The 17,721-nt window shown below is 37.7% G+C and overlaps 1 protein-coding gene across 5 annotated transcripts in view; it reads left to right on the top strand.

The window, feature by feature from the left end:
- Window positions 1-1,922: 1,922 nt before the first annotated feature.
- Window positions 1,923-17,721, top strand: part of POLI (DNA polymerase iota) — a 30,041-nt gene continuing 14,242 nt past the window's right edge. For 2 of the 5 annotated variants that reach the window (XM_027576588.2, XM_027576593.2), the window contains exons 1-8: window positions 1,923-2,078; window positions 3,718-3,828; window positions 6,216-6,380; window positions 9,388-9,540; window positions 11,790-12,026; window positions 13,178-13,356; window positions 14,924-15,015; window positions 17,222-17,352. In XM_027576588.2, the coding sequence (XP_027432389.1) occupies window positions 1,931-2,078; window positions 3,718-3,828; window positions 6,216-6,380; window positions 9,388-9,540; window positions 11,790-12,026; window positions 13,178-13,356; window positions 14,924-15,015; window positions 17,222-17,352 (1,216 nt within the window). In that variant the 5' untranslated portion in view covers window positions 1,923-1,930. Of the gene's footprint in view, window positions 2,149-2,209; window positions 2,360-2,832; window positions 2,893-3,717; window positions 3,829-6,215; window positions 6,381-9,387; window positions 9,541-11,789; window positions 12,027-13,177; window positions 13,357-14,923; window positions 15,016-17,221; window positions 17,353-17,721 lie in introns of those variants that run through there. The other 3 variants (XM_027576589.2, XM_035723944.1, XM_027576590.2) reach the window with 3 other exon arrangements.

A 17,721-nucleotide genomic window follows, 5' to 3' on the forward strand; every position in this document is an offset into this window, starting at 1 on the left:
GACAGAGAGACACAGGGAGAGAAGCAACACAAGCAGGGGTACTGGGAGAGGGAGAAGCAGGCTTCCCACGGAGCAGGGAGCCCGATGCCGGGCTTGATCCCAGGACCCTGGGACCATGACCCAAGCCAAAGGCAGACTGAGTCACCCAGGCGCCCCTGTTTTAAGCTTTTAGCCCTGTGCCTGACATACAGGTGTTTTATTGTCATTTCTGTGCTACTTCCCTCCTTTGTTCCTAGCACCAGCTAAATAATTTATGAGATTCAGTGCAAAATAAAAAATGAGTGCTCCCTTGCTCAAAAATTAAGAATTTCAAGATGACCACAGCAAAACATTAAACCAAGTGAGGGGCCCTTCCAAGAGAGGGGCTTTCTTTGTTACTGCGTCAGCTGTACACTCATAGAGCCAGCCTTGCTTGCTCCCCTAGGGTTTTCAAGTTCCGTTTGTCTATTCTTTTAAATTAAAAGCCCCTCTTCAATTTGACAATTGACAGGGAAATAAATGTAACTAACCAAATAGGGCTTGACTGTGTGTGTTGTTTTTCAATGCTTGCTCACTTTTACTCAAGCTGTTGAATGTTAGTGGGCCTCGAGCTGTTACAAAGGAGCTATTAATCTGCCATGGCATTTCAGGCGTTTGTACCATTCTCAAAATGGAGGAATTAAAAAAAAATACCTTAGTTGTCTATAAGAAATTCGACCCTTGATGATAGCCCAAGAGGCACTTAGTGTCCAAAGAAGCCACTTAGTTGAAAAGCTCTTTATCCAGAGTTATCAAATAGCATTCACAAAGAAAGCAGCATAGCTCTAAATATTTTAGATCCTAGCCTGGAGACTTTTAGAGACCTGGTCCAGATGTCTAAGAGTAAAATACCCAAAGAGGAAGACTTGGTCTCCAAACTGTGCCCCAGTTCTGCAGGTTATTCCTTCTTTAAGGATGCAGCAGCATGTCCTATAAAGGGTTTGTCAAGGTTTTCACATCCTACTTGTAAGAACAGATTCCTGTATAAAGAAAAAATATGTGTGTGACTGTGTATAAATACATAGATACACCGAGAAATGTCCAAATTTCCTCTATTGGAACACACACACATACACACACACACACAGGCACACAAGCATCTTAACAGAAGGCAAAGAGAATTAACATTTACTGAGCACCTTCTATGTGCCAGGTGTTTTACGTAAATGAGAACACTAAAGTATATGTTAGTTCTCATTCTTTCATTCAATCTCAGGACACTGAAAACAACTCCCTCCCCGCCCCCCACCCCCCGTGTGGAAACTGAAGCTTAGAGCAGTTTTGCAACCTGCCCAAAGTCATACAGTTAGCAAGTTGGAGGGTCTGGACTGGAAATTTTATCTGATTCCAAAACGCATATATCACATCCCTCTTGACCTTAGATGATTAAGAATTCAGGGGTCTAATCTGTCACAGTGTCTTTTAATCAAACAACAAATGAAATGCAACATATTTTAACATACTTGCTAATCATATTAGTTTACATGGCCGCCTTGCTCTTACCATAATTCCCACTCTTTCTCCCACCCTCCATCACCATAAATCGTTCAGTGTCTAAGGGTTACCAATTTCGCTAACAGTTATCGGGAGAACAGGCTGGCCTCTTTGTAAAGATAAAAAGTTAAAATTTGTGGTCTGGGACTAACTCCAAAGATCTAAAAAAAAAAAGAAAAGAAGAAAAAGAAAGCTGTCTGGGACTCCAGTCCCTCACTTCCGGCCTTGACAGGGCGAGAATGAACCCCAGCACGTGAGACCAGAGGATTCCTAGCAGGCGCGACCCTCCGAGCAACTGCCTGGTCGGCCCGGACTGCGCAGGCGTGAAGGCCGAAGGGGCTGGGGGCGGTCGGCTCGCGGTTTCCCTGGAGACCGGGCGGAAGCGGCCGGAAGCTGCGCTGCGGTTGGCCACGGCGGAATGGAGCAGCTGGGGGTGGAGCCCGCGGAGGAAGCTGGCCGCGACGAGGAAGAGGACGCAGCTCAGGCCATGGAGCGGGTGGAGGCGGGGGAGGCAGGCTGCTCGCCTGATGCGCCCGGGCCTGAGGAGCCCGGCGGCCTCACTTGGTGTAAATGAGAAGGGCGGGGCGGACGGAGGCCAGGGGCGGACGGAGGCCAGGGGCGGCGGCGGCCTTCGGGGTGCGACTGTCCCCGCCTCGCTCTGTTCTTTCGTTTTTTCCGGCTTGGTAGAGAGAGCTGGCCTCCGCTACCGGGTGTTTTATTGCCAAGATCCCGAAAGGGTTGGCTTTGCTTAATAGGACTAGGGTGGGTGTGTCAGTTAATGATAGTCGAAGGTGCATTTGTGCGACCCCAAACCGTCCGGTGAAGGCGGAAGAGGCGCCCGGGCGGTGTAAGGTTGCAGAAGTAGAGAACCTTGTCGCCCACTTGGCAGAGGTTGGGACTCAGGCTGGGCTCGCAACCGGACGAGGCACATCTGTAGTGGCCGCCTCTCCGTGACCCTGTTTCAGCCTCTGGGCTCTACCTTGTACCGCCCAAACCCAGGGCCTGGGGCCAAGGCTCCAATTCCGGGCCTCCCCTTCCCCCTTTAACTTGTAAATTTTGGAATAATTTTAGACTTACAGAAGTTGCAGAAACGCCTTTCCCTAATATTAATGTCTTCTATGATTGTAGTACAGGTCGAAACTGAGAAGTGAACACTGGCATAATGCTATTTTTTTAAAGATTTTATTTATTTATTTGAGAGAGAGAGAATGAGAGATAGCACGAGAGGGAAGAGGGTCAGAGGGAGAAGCTGACTCCCTGCTGAGCCGGGAGCCCGATGCGGGACTCGATCCCGGGACTCCAGGATCATGACCCGAGCCGAAGGCAGTCGCCCAACCAACTGAGCCACCCAGGCGCCCTGGCATAATGCTATTAACTAAAGTAAAAACGTTACTCAGATTTTACCAGTATTTTCCATTAAAATTTTTGTTCCAGTATCCAGACCAGAATACCACATTGCATTTATCCTTCCTTGGTTTTGACTGGTTATGAGCTGGAATCTCCTCTTATCCCCCTTCCCTCCCCACCCCTGACGAGCTACTTTTTTAAAATTCAAGAAATATTTACTCGTTCTTCTAATTTAGTGAGTATTTATTGGTAGTCTGTGATATGCCAGGCACTCTTCTAGGTATTTGGGATTCAGTACAGAACTAGATAATCCTTTTCTCATATGGGCACTAAATACAGTCCACTGGGACCCACAGGTCTGGCTTCTGCCCTTTTGTGTTTACGATTATTATTATTTTTTAATTTAAGAACATGCCACTTAGAATAATTTTTAGTTGGTTGAAATCAGTGTTTAAACTTTCCTACCCCCCTTTCCTACCCCCTAGTGTTTAAACTTTCCTACCCCCTTAGATGTTCTAAGAACATCTAAATGTTCTTAGAAACTTCCAAGTGATAGGATTACCTTTTGCATCTTCCATTATTGATCAAGATTTTTTGCCTCAAAGTTATTACTAGCCTGAGAAAAATAGAGTGCACAAAGAAATACTAAGTAAACAGGACTGAGGACCCTACTGTAGATGGAGTTTCTCTCATGTCTATAACTTTTAGATGCCTTGACACATGAATCCAGGAAAAAAAAAATCTATTCTTCTTTCTCAGTTACCATATTTTAAGGAACTGCCAATTGCTCAGAGATGATAAGCAGTCTGAATGTATTTTTCTGTTTCTTTGCATATTTTGCATTGGTTCATGGTCAAGTGGTTCCAGAAGGAAGTTCTTCATCCAGAGTCATAGTACACGTGGATCTGGATTGCTTTTATGCACAGGTAGAAATGATTTCAAATCCGGAACTGAAGGGCAAACCTTTAGGTAATTTTGGACATTAATAATAAATTTTCATTTTGTATAAGAGTATTAGCTATTCCTTTATGTTGATTATATTCTGATTTATTAACCATATTTAAGATTTTGGAAGCAGTTCTCAAGGTACTTTATAGACAGTAAACTTTGCTTCACTACCAGGTGTAAAACTTATAAGCCTTATTTAATAAATGGTGAATTTTATACAACTAGTATAGCCAGCGAACACATGAACGGAAAGACCATAATAAACTTTTAATCTTGTTCTCAGTGGTTGAAATTTTATAATCCTCTTATCACAAAAAAAAGTCATTACATTCTAATGGAAGTTTTCATCTGTCCTCTCCACTTTTGAAATTAACTCTTGGATTGTGTAACATATGACAAAAAGGTTGGATTTTGAATAGACCCCTAAATACTTAAGGCATATTGAGTGTAAGTTTTCCATAAATAATAAGTATCTTTTTAAATAAAAGGCAAAGAGAAATTTTATGTTGAAGATTTACTTATTAATATGTTGGCTTATTTTAACATTTTTATTATATGTATATCTTAAATTGGAAAAGTCATTTAAATTTCCAAATTTTCTTTTATGCACGTAGTGAGAGTTTATCTTTTTTTTTTTTTAAAGATTTTATTTATTTATTTGAGAGAGAATGAGAGAGAGAGAGCATGAGAGGGGGGAGGGTCAAAGGGAGAAGCAGACTCTCTGTCGAGCAGGGAGCCCTATGCGGGACTCATCCCGGGGGATCATGACCTGAGCCGAAGGCAGTCGCTTAACCAACTGAGCCACCCAGGCACCCAAGAGTTTATCTTTTAGTATAAGCATAAAGAGCAACTCTGGTTCACCTGCTGCTAACCTCTTGTGCCTCATTTGGTTTTGATAAATCCCAGTTCAACCCAGCCTAGTTGATTTACTGAAGAAGAACAAAGGGATGACTAGTTTTTGGTATGCCAATATCAGTCTAGGATCTTTAGATTTCCCATGGGTGTCAAGGAGTTAGGATTAGAGGATATAAGTTTTCTCCTAAAGGCATTTGTAATTAGTAGCACTATAACACAAGATGCTATGTAGATAATGCTCAATAAAAAAGTATTGTATAATTAAGACACAGGAATGAATGATTATCTGGAAGGGAGAAATGTGATGTTGAAAGTTTCTGGGAGAAAGCAGAAGTAGTCTTTCAGTTATGCTTAACAAATGTGTGAGTGTTTAAGTTGGGCTGGTGACATATAATGGTGAGTCCATATAATTTAATTCTGTATTAAAAGACTGCTTTTTTAGTTGAGGAAGTTACCAATCCTATTTTCTATATAGTTCACTGATTAATCTTAAATTACGACTTTTGACCTAGAGATTCTATTTTGGGGCATAATCTGATATATCACAAATCTTTATGTGAAATAACATTACTTTGCCGTGTTTATAATATCAACATTTTAGAAACCTATGTCTTACATTGGTGGAATGGACATAATCCTTTTTTTTCTTCTATATGTTTGTATTTTACATTTAGATGACCATTACTTTTATAGTGATAAGTGGTCAACTTGTGTAAAGAGAAAATTAATTTCAGCAATCTTAAGCCACCACTAGTAAGCTAGAGTTTTCAGTCTGTAGATGATCATAATTTAATCATTTTTGATAAGGAGGAGGCTCACTAATGATGGCTGACTAATATTTTCTACAAATTACTGTGAAGAACAGTTCAATAATTACATTTATCGGGGGGAGATCTTTAATAATAACTATAGGTTAGCACTTGTAACAGAACATTGCTTTATATTCATTGGAAAGTTTTTCTAGCAGAAACCAGTAATTAATTGTACTCAGTTATTTTCATCTGCTTTATTTTTCTGGTGAAACATGGCCTAGACTTTATACAGAGAGAGTTAATTCAACATAAATTAATCTGGTTTGTATTGTCTGAAAAAAAAATCCTAGAAGTATCTTTTCACTGAAGACTCCAGAGAATATACTGATTTATAATAATTTTTGTTAAATTTCATAGAACCTTGATGAATGGAGGCTGTGCTTTTTTTTTTTTTTAAAGATTTTATTTATTTATTTGACAGAGACTCAGTAAGAGAGGGAACACAAGCAGGGGGAGTGGGAGAGGGAGAAGCAGGCTTCCCGCAGAGCAGGGAACCCGATGCAGGGCGGGGCTCGATCCCAGGACCCTGGGATCATGACCTGAGCCGAAGGCAGACGCTTAATGACGGAGCCACCCAGGCGCCCCTGGAGGCTATGCTTTTCAAATGAATAGAGCTTTTTATTCTTAATCAAAATAGATAGCATTACAATTTACAATTATAATATGGAATTAGTAAATTTTATTTTAAAATGTTTCTTTAATCTTGCTCACTTTTCTCATAAAATATTTGCTATTTTATAGGAGTTCAGCAGAAATATTTGGTGGTTACCTGTAACTATGAAGCTAGGAAACTTGGAGTTAAGAAACTTATGAATGTCAGAGATGCAAAAGAAAAATGTCCACAGCTGGTATTAGTTAATGGAGAAGATTTGACTCGTTACAGAGAGATGTCATATAAGGTTACAGGTACAGATCATGGACAATATACTTTCATCATTAATTTGTATATAGGATGCTCATTTACTACATGAAACTTTTAATTAGTAAAATGCCATAAATCACACCCTTTTTGCTAATAACTTTTATTTTGGATCTTGCCTGCTTTTAAAAACATCTTATATAAGAGGATGGCTTTATATGAGTAATGTTGACCAAAAAAACGTATAGTTGGAAGAAATTTGAAGTCTCTTGTGACTGGTGTTTATATGTGAGAAAAATGTGTTAAATGTGAGAAAAAATGTAAACAAGATTTGGAAGCAAAATGGAAAGATATACAAGAGATAAATGCAAGAAAGTAAACGATTTTTTTTATTTTATTTTAAATTTAAACAACAAGTTTAAATGAATTATGAGGAAATATCTGTACTCTGATGCACTAGTAGTTGGGAGAGGCTTCTGTAATGTTTGATTAACATAATTAAAAACTAGATTTGTTAAGAACTATTAGCAGAAATAATGGGTATATTAAATTTTTCTTGGATTGTGTATGTGTGTGTGTATATATGTATATGTATATATATATACATGTATGTATATATATACAATTAAAAACTAGATTTGTTAAGAACTATCAGCAGAAATAATGGGTATATTAAATTTTTCTTGGATTGTGTATGTGTATATATATATGTATATGTATATATATATGTGTGTGTATACATACATATACACACACACACAGACTAAATATTATAGTATAGATAAACTCTTCCCTATTAAGGTTTGGGTTTGAATCTTAGAGTTTTAGTAAATTACAGGAAAAATGAAAACACATTTATACTGGTATATTGCAAATATATATAATTAAAAAAGTATAAGAATCAAAGAATCAACTGTTTATCTTTTCTGCTTTGTTTTTGCTTCTTTTTTAATTGTAGCAGTTTTCAGATGAAAGTGTTAAATATAATACCCAAAGCCCTTACAAGTTTACAAGAAAAAGATACTTAAGAAAAATGGATGAAAGATATGAATAGGCAGTTGACAAAAAGAACAAACCCAGTGTCCACAATTATGTGGAAAAAGAATACTCAAATTAATCAATAGCTAAGGAAATTTGAAGTAGATATTATTTTATGTCCATCATACTTGCAAAAAATAATGTGAAAGTAGGAACAAAATATACATTTACAAAAGTGATATAGAAACATTTTTTGAAATTAGAGATAGTATATTTTTTAACCCTGTGATACTACTGCTGGGAATTTATTCAATAGGAATAAAATAATGAGAACATATGTACAAAAATATTTCTTGTGGCATGGTTCATAAATGATAAAAATATGAAATAAAAACAAGTGTTCATCAGGATGAGAATGGCTAAATAAGACTTCTCTGTGATGGAATATTATATAGCCATTAAAAAGAATGCATTGGTGCTATACTGTTTGACTCAGAGAGATATGCCTTGTTGAGTAAAAGGCAAGATGCAAAAACATGTCATATTGTTCCATATGTGTAAAACAATGGCCCAAACCCCTTCCTTTACACATATATATATGCCTGTATATAAATAGGAAGGGAAACATGAAAGTATGTATACTAGGTTTTTAACATTAATTAACTTCTGGAGAGAGCATGGTGAAATGGGAGAAGGGAGAAGAAGGGGTAGCCAAGCAAAGATAAGACTATACTCTGAAAATATCACTTGTGCATACATGCAAAATTGTATGTGTCTGAATATTAAGAAGTTAATCTTTACACAGAAGAGGTTATACATACAGTTGTTCCTCTTGGTGATCTCTCATATCCTTCATACCAGCTCTTCCTCATTCTTTTTAATGCCTGCATAGTACTACATTGTATTTTGTTCCATACTCATTTAACCAGTCCTTTAGTGATATGAAGACAGTGTGTCCCACTTTATTCCTGTTATCCCTACATAATTATTAAAGCACTTTTCATTCAAAAAATGTCTTATGTTGGATGATAAATTACATGGTTTCCTGATAGTGATGGATTAATTTGGCTATTACTTACTTTTTGCTCTTCCAAATATATGCTTCAGTAGACATTTTCATATAGAAATTTTGGCATACTTTTATGAAGATATCCATGACATAAGTTCTTAGAGCTTAATTTCTAGGTCAAAGTGACTTTTCTTTTTGATTTAGTAATAATTGGAAGTTTGTGGGGTTTTTGTTTTTTTTTTAAGATTTTATTTATTTATTTGACAGAGAGAGACACAGCGAGAGAGGAAACACAAGCAGGGGGAGTGAGAGAGGGAGAAGCAGGCTTCCTGCTGAGCAGGGAGCCCGATGCGCGGCTCGATCCAGGACCCTGGAATCATGACCTGCCGAAGGCAGACGCTTAATGACTGAGCCACCCAGGTGCCCCAATAATTGGAAGTTCTGTTTATATTTTTGAGAGAGAGAGAGCACATGCACGCAGTAGTGGGGGGAACGGCAGAGGGAGAGGCAGACTAGACTCCCTGTTGAATGTGGAGACTGACGCTGGATCCCAGGACCCTGAGATCATGACCCGAGCCAGAGTCAGATGCTTAATCCACTGAGCCACCCAGATGCCCCGGAAGTTTTACATTTTATTTGTTTTGTCTTTTTAAGACTTGTGGAAAATACAGGTAGAGTGTATTATTACTTGTCTCTGCTTTTCTAGGCTGATTGTAATTTACTCTTTGGAACCACTGTTTCAAAATCATAATGAACTATAAGCATTGATATATAATGTACTACAGGTATAGAAATTATAGGTATAGGAGATTGAGCTAAATATATTGCTATAAGCATCTGTCCAGGGAATGTCATTTTGGACTTATTTTGTTGGAAAATATTGCCTTTACTCAAAATGTGGTATAGGAAAAAAATCCGGTTAATGGGGGACTTTATTAAAGATATTGTGGAACTGAATATATGTAAAGCCTTTAACATATGTGACATATTTTTCAGCATAAAATAGTTAAATCCACTTCAGTTATGACTTTAGTTAACATCTGTGTGCCAATATTATTTCAATTTAGAGTTGCTGGAAGAATTTAGTCCAGTTGTTGAGAGACTTGGATTTGATGAAAATTTTGTGGATCTAACAGAAATGGTTGAGAAGAGACTACAGCAGCTTCAAAGTGATGAACTTTCAGCACTGACTGGGTCGGGTCATGTATATAATAATCAGTGTAAGTGTATTCTTACTTTATTTAGTAACTCAAAGTACCAACATTTTTTAATGTTCCCTGAATTCAATGAGTTCAACGAGTTGACTTTATCTTTCTGAAAATTTTATGGCTTTTGTTGGAGGTATAGCCATATTTCAGTGACCTGTCTCAAATGACTAAAATTAGGTATTGCTGTTCCATATTAAGTAGGGAGAAAGTGAGATTTTGATGACATGTGTATGTAGCTCAGTGGTCCATGCACTTTTCATTTCTCTGACACAGTTTGTGTGTTACCATTTTTGAGAGCCATACTTCCTTAGGTCATCCTTTAGTTATAAGAGTTGCCTTAATAATATACTTTTTAGAATAATTTTTGCTTCTTCCAAAGCTGTCTTTAAGCAAAATTTTGAGGTAAACTAAATTTGTCCTTTGTTGCATCTTTTGCTTGTTCCTTTCTATTCCCCCAGGCATCACTCATGTTGCTCTTTAAGTTCCTGAGTTACCTCTGTGGAAGCTTGTCCAGGCCTACCTGCCATCTTTTGCAAACTCATATTCAGTCAGTTTGATAATCTTTGCCAACTATTAGCAAGAAAACAGAATGGTCCATCTCCTTCACATATTAAAATATAAATGACTGATGGAATTTCCAGAGATATTTGCTTTTGAAAATAAGCTTCAATAAGCCCCAGTGAATATCTTTTAGACTTTAAAACCTCTTGTAACTCTGCTGGTGACTTTCATATCATACCACATGGAAGACATGCTAGTCTGCTTTAGTATAAGATCTGCCCTGACCTTATTGGCCTAGGTCTCAGCATATGTGTCCTCTTAGCCTCCTTTTTTGAGAGCTAGTGATCGATCTCCAGTCTAGTTCTCTGCCATCCTGATGCTGAAGAAGAAAAGGGGTAGAGCTACAGTTCTCTTCTAGAAGAGGACACGAAGCTTTTCATGTGTCCTTTGGATCTGCTCTTTTGTCACTTATAGGGACTGACTAGAAGAAGGTTCTGTTTCTTTATAATTTTTAAAGCAAATTCAGTATTTGTTAGAACATAATACAGAGATCTAGGTTTTATATTCTAAAAAGAAAATGTCTGATTCTTCATGAATCCTTCCTCACAAGATAATGTTAAACAATTTTTTCAAACCTACAAAAAAGTTGAGTAGTACAGTGAGAACACTTATTATGCCATTCCTTGTAGATACACCCATTGTTATTTTCCTACATTTACTTTATCTTGCTTCCTCTTGATTGATTGGTTGGTTGATGAGCCATTTAAAAGTAAATTGCAGACATCATGACACTTCATCTGTAAATACTCCTGAGGATAAGGACAGTCTTATATAATTCTTTTTTTTTAAAGATTTTTATTTATTTGTCAGAGAGAGAGAGCATAAGCAGGGGGAGCAGCAGAGGGAGAGGGAGAAGCAGGCTCCTCACTGAGCAAGGAGCCCAATGGGGGACTTGATCCCAGGACCCTGGGATCATGACCTGAGCCGAAGGCAGACGCTTAACTGACTGAGCCACCCAGGCGTCCCAAGTCTCATATAATTCTAATACCATTTTCACCCCTAAGAAAATTTGTTTCTGTATAATTTCCCTACACTTTTCATAGAAGATCTCTTAAACTATGTACAGACTCAGAATTATTTACAGTAGCACATATAGCTAGTGTGTGTAAAGTTTAGATTCAGATCTTTAAAGCTGTAATGTTAGCTCTGTTATTAGCATAATACTTCTACTTTTATGCTTGCTTACAGTTAAACACAAGTAAAAGTTTTACTAGTGTCAGTAGGAATTTTTTTTATGAGACATCAGTTTTCATAATCTGTTAATCATTAAGCACTCCCAGGATGCATTCACTATCACAGGCACTTGGAATTCACTTTTGGAAGTTATTTACTTTACAGGATTCCTATGAAAAATGAGAGAGATGAATTAAATGGGTGACAGTATGGTGGTGGTCGCGGGGGGGTTGGATATAGGTTAAGCCCTGTGCCCTTTTTATTTATTTATTTATTTATTTAAAGATTTTTATTTATTTGACAGAGAGCAAGAAAGGGAACACAAGCAGGGGGAGTGGGAGAGGGAGAAGCAGGCCTCCCGATGCAGGGCTCGATCCTAGGACCCTGGGATCATGACCCGAGCTGAAGGCAGACATGTAACTACTGAGCCACCCAGGCGCCCCAGCCCTGTGCCCTTTTTAAACTCATTTGTAAAAAAGAAAATTAAAATTTTTGTGGTGACTTAATGATATTGGCTGTTTTTATAGATATAAACCTGCATGACATCGTGCACATCAGACTACTTGTTGGATCTCAGATTGCAGCAGAGATGCGGGAAGCCATGTATAATCAACTGGGTCTCACTGGCTGTGCTGGAGTGGCTTCTAATAAATTACTGGCAAAATTAGTTTCTGGTATTTTTAAACCAAATCAGCAAACAGTGTTATTACCCGAAAGTTCTCAAGTTCTCATTCAGAGCTTGAGCCATGTAAAGGAAATGCCTGGTAAGACGTTTATAGTTGAAAAATATACATTAGTTTTATTGTATTTCTTTAATTTTAAAAATTATAGATACATGTTATTAATTCTTAGAGTCTGTATACTTGGCTCTTGGAGAAAACCCAAAACCCTGATGTTCTCTAGAGGGAATCTGGATTAGGAAATCTATGAAAGTACTTTTCTAGTTTCACCTACTTTTTGTATAGTTTGACTATGATCGTGAAAGTTATAACCTGGAATCACAGTCCTTTATTTCCAATCCCTGCCTCATATTCTTTTTTTTTTTTTAAGATTTTATTTATTTATTTGACAGAGAGAGTGAGACAGTGAGTACAAGCAGGGGGAATGGCAGGCAGGGGAGAAGCAGGCTTCTCGCTGAGCGAGGAGCCCGATGTAGGGCTCGATCCTAGGACCCCGGGATCATGACCTGAGCCGAAGGCAGACGCTTAACCAAATGAGCCACCCAGGTGCCCCAATAAATAAATCTTAAAAAAAAAACATTTCTCCTCCCCATCCATTGCCTTTGATTTACTTCTTTTACTATACAGGAAGATCAAAATACTGTAAAATTAAATTTTTTTTAAATGAGAGAAATAAAGGGGCACTAAATTACCTGATCATCTCAGGTAAGGTGATAAAGTATGACTGAGTTTTAGTGCAAGAACTTTTGATAGTTTTGTTAATGAGTAGGTTTTTTTGTTTGTTTGCTTTCTGGTTCTTATATTTGGGATAGTAAATATTGCCAAATATGACTTGTGGATAAATGTGTGATATTATAGGTAGGAGTCAGGTTAGCTGATTAGCACATGCTAATTAATTTTGTTGCTGTAGTGACAGTCTTTCTTTGCATGAATAGTAACCCTTATTCTTGAATACTTCCAGAGTATTATGTAACAGGTGGTAAACATTTCATTTTATCAAGACAGCATTTATTGGTTGTCTCCATATTCATTATGTTGTACTAGGGTTGTGAGGTTTCCAAAGTGGTTCATTTAAGAGGCCCTGAGCAGAAGAAGGACAGCCTAATTTTCAATAAAATTTAGTCCTAGCAAAATATTCATCATGGAATTTAAGGATGTTTTTGGTATATCTCTATAATATTTTAATTAGCTTTAAGGAGAAAAACTACTGTAACACTGTATTTCTTTTTGTCTAGGTATTGGCTATAAAACTGCCAAACGTCTTGAAGCGCTGGGTATCAGTAGTGTGCTTGATCTTCAAACCTTTTCACCCAAAATATTAGAAAAGGAGTTAGGAATTTCAGTTGCTCAGCGTATCCAGAAGCTCAGTTTTGGAGAAGATAACTCACCTGTGACGCCCTCAGGACCACCTCAGGTACATGATAATGATATTTATTTTAATTGAGTACTGTTTGTCACTATTTGAGATAAAAATTTCTGGTTTTAGTATTATGTTCTTTTCTGATTTGCTTACTAGGTTAGTATATGATCTCTTTCCTATGAGAAGGCTAATTTATTAAGTTAGTAAATTTTTTTTTTAAGATTTTATTTTATTTATTTGACAGAGGGATAGAGAGAGCACAAGTAGGCAGAGCAGCAGGCAGAGGGAGAGGGAGAAGCAGGCTCTCCACTGAGCAGGGAGCCTGACATGCGGCTCGATCCCAGGACTCTGGGATCATGACCTGAGCCGAAGGCAGCTGCTTAACCATCTGAGCCACCCAGGTGCCCCAGGTTAGTAAATTTTTTTTAAGTAGGCTCCATGCTGGAGCTTGAACTCATGATTCTGAGATCAAGACCTGAGCTGAAATCAAGAGTTGGATGCTGGGGTGCCTGGGTGGCTCAGTCGTTAAGCATCTGCCTTTAGCTCGGGTCATGATCTCAGGGTCCTGGGATCGAGCCCCGCATTGGGCTCCCTGCTCTGCTAGGAGCGTGCTTTTTCCCTCTCCCACTCTCCCTGCTGGTATTCCCTCTCTCGCTGTGTCTCTCTCTGTCAAATAAATAAATCTTTAAAAAAAAGAGAGTTGGATGCGTAACTGACTGAGCCACCCAGCCGTCCCTAGATTAGTAAATATTTTTAAATTGGATCTAAGAAATAGTATTTCTGTCTCAAGTTAGCTACCTTGATTAAATATCATTTAATTTTAACAGCCTATATTGCATACATTTGGCAAAATATTTTAATTTTTAAGAAATATTGTTTGCCAATTAGTCTGATGATTTAGGAAATGGGGACAGGTATAATCACCTAGTCAACACTGATTGATTTTTTTTTCCTATGTGACAGGCACTTTACTAAGTGCTTTATATACCTTAGTCCATTTATCTTCACAACAAAGCTTCAAGGTAGCTATTTTTTGTTCTATTATTTGTTCATACCTTTTTCCCTCTCTCCTGTTCTTTTCTTAAAGATAAGATACTGTACTTTAGAAAGGTTAAATAATGTGTCCAAGGTTAAACTCAATTTCAAGTGCTAGGAGATTAAGAACCTCACTGTAATCGTAGAATAAAGCTTGGAGTTGGTACTAGAACTTTATAGTTTTGACTTTCAAATCTTTTTTTTTTCTAAAGATTTTATGTATTTATTTGAGAGAGAGAGAATGAGAGATAGAGAGCACGAGAGGGAAGAGGGTCAGAGGGAGAAGCAGACTCCCTGCTGAGCAGGGAGCCCGACATGGGACTCGATCCCGGGACTCCAGGATCATGACCTGAGCCAAAGGCAGTCGCTTAACCAACTGAGCCACCCAGGCGCCCCTAGTTTTGACTTTCTAGTGGAGTACAATAACTTGCAGATAAAAAAGAGTTAATATAAAAGTGAACTAAACGGCTCAAATTAAGCACGAGAGGGAAGTTAGTAAAGAATGTTTGAATATTTGGCATGCACACTCATAACTGGATATGCTTGTTTGGGTTTACAATAATACCTATTTGTGCTTCTTTGGTAGTCCTTTAGTGAGGAAGATTCATTTAAGAAATGTTCATCAGAAGTTGAAGCTAAAAATAAGATTGAAGAACTACTTGCCAGTCTTTTGAACAGGTGATTTTCCATTTTGCCATATCATTCTATACTGTATGAAATATATGGAAAGTATAGTTGATGTTCTGTCTTGGAACTTACAGACTAACTGGAGACTGAACAGTGTAAAGAGAGATCATTTATCATTGAGTTTCTCTACATTATAAACTATTGCAAAGATAGTAACAGGTGCTCTTAACTAAATTTAATTCATTTGTTCCCATTAGTCTTAATTTTGGTAACATTGTGGTTATACTGTGGCTCTTAAGCTGCTCATAGTTACCTAAGAGGGTGTTAAGGATATCTAGAATCTCTACACCTATAGATTTGTGATGATTGAGGATAGGAAATTATGAAGACACCAGTGATGGAGAAAGTAGAAGAACCTCATTATCTCCTTTGCCTCAGACTATGTAAAAGAAAATGGACTCAGACAAAGGAATAGGTCAGTGGGGCTGTGTGTGAGCAGTCAGAGTGTGGTGTGTGCAGGGCACTGGTCTGTAAGTACATGAACACGTCAGCTGGGATTATGAGTGTATGAATAGCATAGCGTAAACTGAGCAAGATGTTTAGTTTTCTGATGCTCCTTTACTGTCCTATATCTATTTCTCAGTGTTCCATAGAAGAGTATTATCTCTTTTCCTCCCATTTCTTTGATTACTCAAAATAAGGTGTCAAGGGTCTAACAGTTTTGAGTAGCTGTACTTCTGTAAATGAGTGTAAGATGGCTATGACTAGAGAAAAAGATTTTTAGATGACTAAGTCTCAGTAAACCGATGAGGTAAAATTTCCTACAGCTTTGCTCTCACATGCTCTGTGGTTCTCATGTCTTGCGCAGAGCCGTGCAGCTCATCGTTTGCTGTGTGCAACGGGGGCTTGCTGAATGACCCAGCTCCAGTGATGTAACTCAGGCTGGGCCTGTGAGTGTGCTTCTGAAACTGGGTCATCTGCTCTGCTTCAGCTAAATGTGAGACTACTATGAAATGCCTGGCCATTGGAAAGAGTTCTGCATGCAGAGAAACCACAATTTCATAGACTCTTATATTTGAAGCATCAACCCAGAAATGAGGCTAGGTGCTCTAAACCTGTAAATGACCAACTATGAACCATTTATCCTCATCTCTGCTTTCCATTCCCTTTCTACACCATGGCCCCTTATTTCAGTGACTGAGGTATAATACCATCAAAGTGACTGGCAAAAAGAAGATTGTGTTTGTGTGAATGTGTTTTCCCTCTAGTTTAAGCTTGCTTAGAATATAACCTTTTCCTAATATCTCTTAATTAGTTATAGGAACCAAGTAATACTCTTTAAATTGTATAATGACTTAATAGAGAAAGGTTAACTGGAAGATATTTAAACTAATAACATGTTTACAGGAACCACGTAAGATATTATCTTAGGCAGCAATCAAGACGTTTTGTGATAAAGCAATAAAGAAAAAAATCATTTATAAAAACCCAAATTTTCCAGTTCAAAATCTTCAATATGTTTAACAATGTACAATATTTTTATTTTGTGTTTGTGATTTTTTAATGCATTGCCATACATATAAAAAATAAAATATTACTTTAATGACATTCTAGTAATTAGATTTTCTGCTTTTTAAGTGAATTTTCTATCTTGTTAAAACTTTTGTTTTCAACACTGAAACCAAGACCATTTGAATGGAACACTTTTTAAGATGCCTGTACATGTACTACTTAAATATAGTGTATAATTGATCGTTCAAGCTATTACTCTTATTTGCCATATAATGGTGATATTACTGTTCTTTAGGTCTATTCAGGGAGTGCTTGTGGACAAAAGTTACCTCATTTAAAATTTTTTTTTCTTTTTGTAATCTTATTTTTTTTCCTGTGTAAAAAGAATCTGTCATTTTTCATGTTTTTGCCTCTGCCGGTGAAGGAGTCCCTTAGTTTCTTTAATTTCCTGCCGATTTTATATGTTGCTTTTAGTTATGTTTGGACTTGGATTATAAAATGACTTGTTATAATTATATCTTATTTCTGTTCTTTTCCTGATTGCACTCAATTCTGAATTTTACCTGAGACCTTACATTTAAGATTTTAGCACTTTGGTGCATAGATGTGGTGAAATTTCTTTGGGCTATTCAGAGACTTTTATTGCTTACTGCCTAGTCATCAACCATATTTATAATTGTTATGGTTACTAAATCTGATACCTCTATAGATAAAAAAAAAATCTCTCCTTTCTCTTTCCTTTTAGAGTATGCCAAGATGGAAGGAAGCCACATACAATCAGATTAATAATCCGTCGGTATTCATCTGAGAATCACTGTAGCCGTGAGAGTCGTCAGTGCCCTATTCCATCTCATGTGATTCAGAAGTTAGGGACAGGTATGGGCTAATTTTCTAATAAATTGAACTCTTTGACCTCTTTTTTTTTTTTTAATTTTTAAGATTTTATTTATTTGGGAGAGAGAAAGAGTGAGAGAGAGCATGAGAGGGGAGAGGGTCAGAGGGAGAAGCAGACTCCCCGCTGAGCTGGGAGCCCGATGGGGGACTTGATCCTGGGACTCCCGGATCATGACCTGAGCCAGAGGCAGTGGCCTAACCAGCTGAGCCACCCAGGTGCCTGACAGGTTGAACTCTTAAAAAAACAAACTTTGAATTAGAAATATGATCCAAAGATGGAGGATCTTCACAGGGAGTTAGTGAGCTATTAAATACCTTCATTCTATCAGGAATTTTTACAGGAAAACTTTG

This window comes from Zalophus californianus, chromosome 14, assembly GCF_009762305.2.
Source record: "Zalophus californianus isolate mZalCal1 chromosome 14, mZalCal1.pri.v2, whole genome shotgun sequence".
NCBI lineage: Eukaryota > Metazoa > Chordata > Mammalia > Carnivora > Otariidae > Zalophus > Zalophus californianus.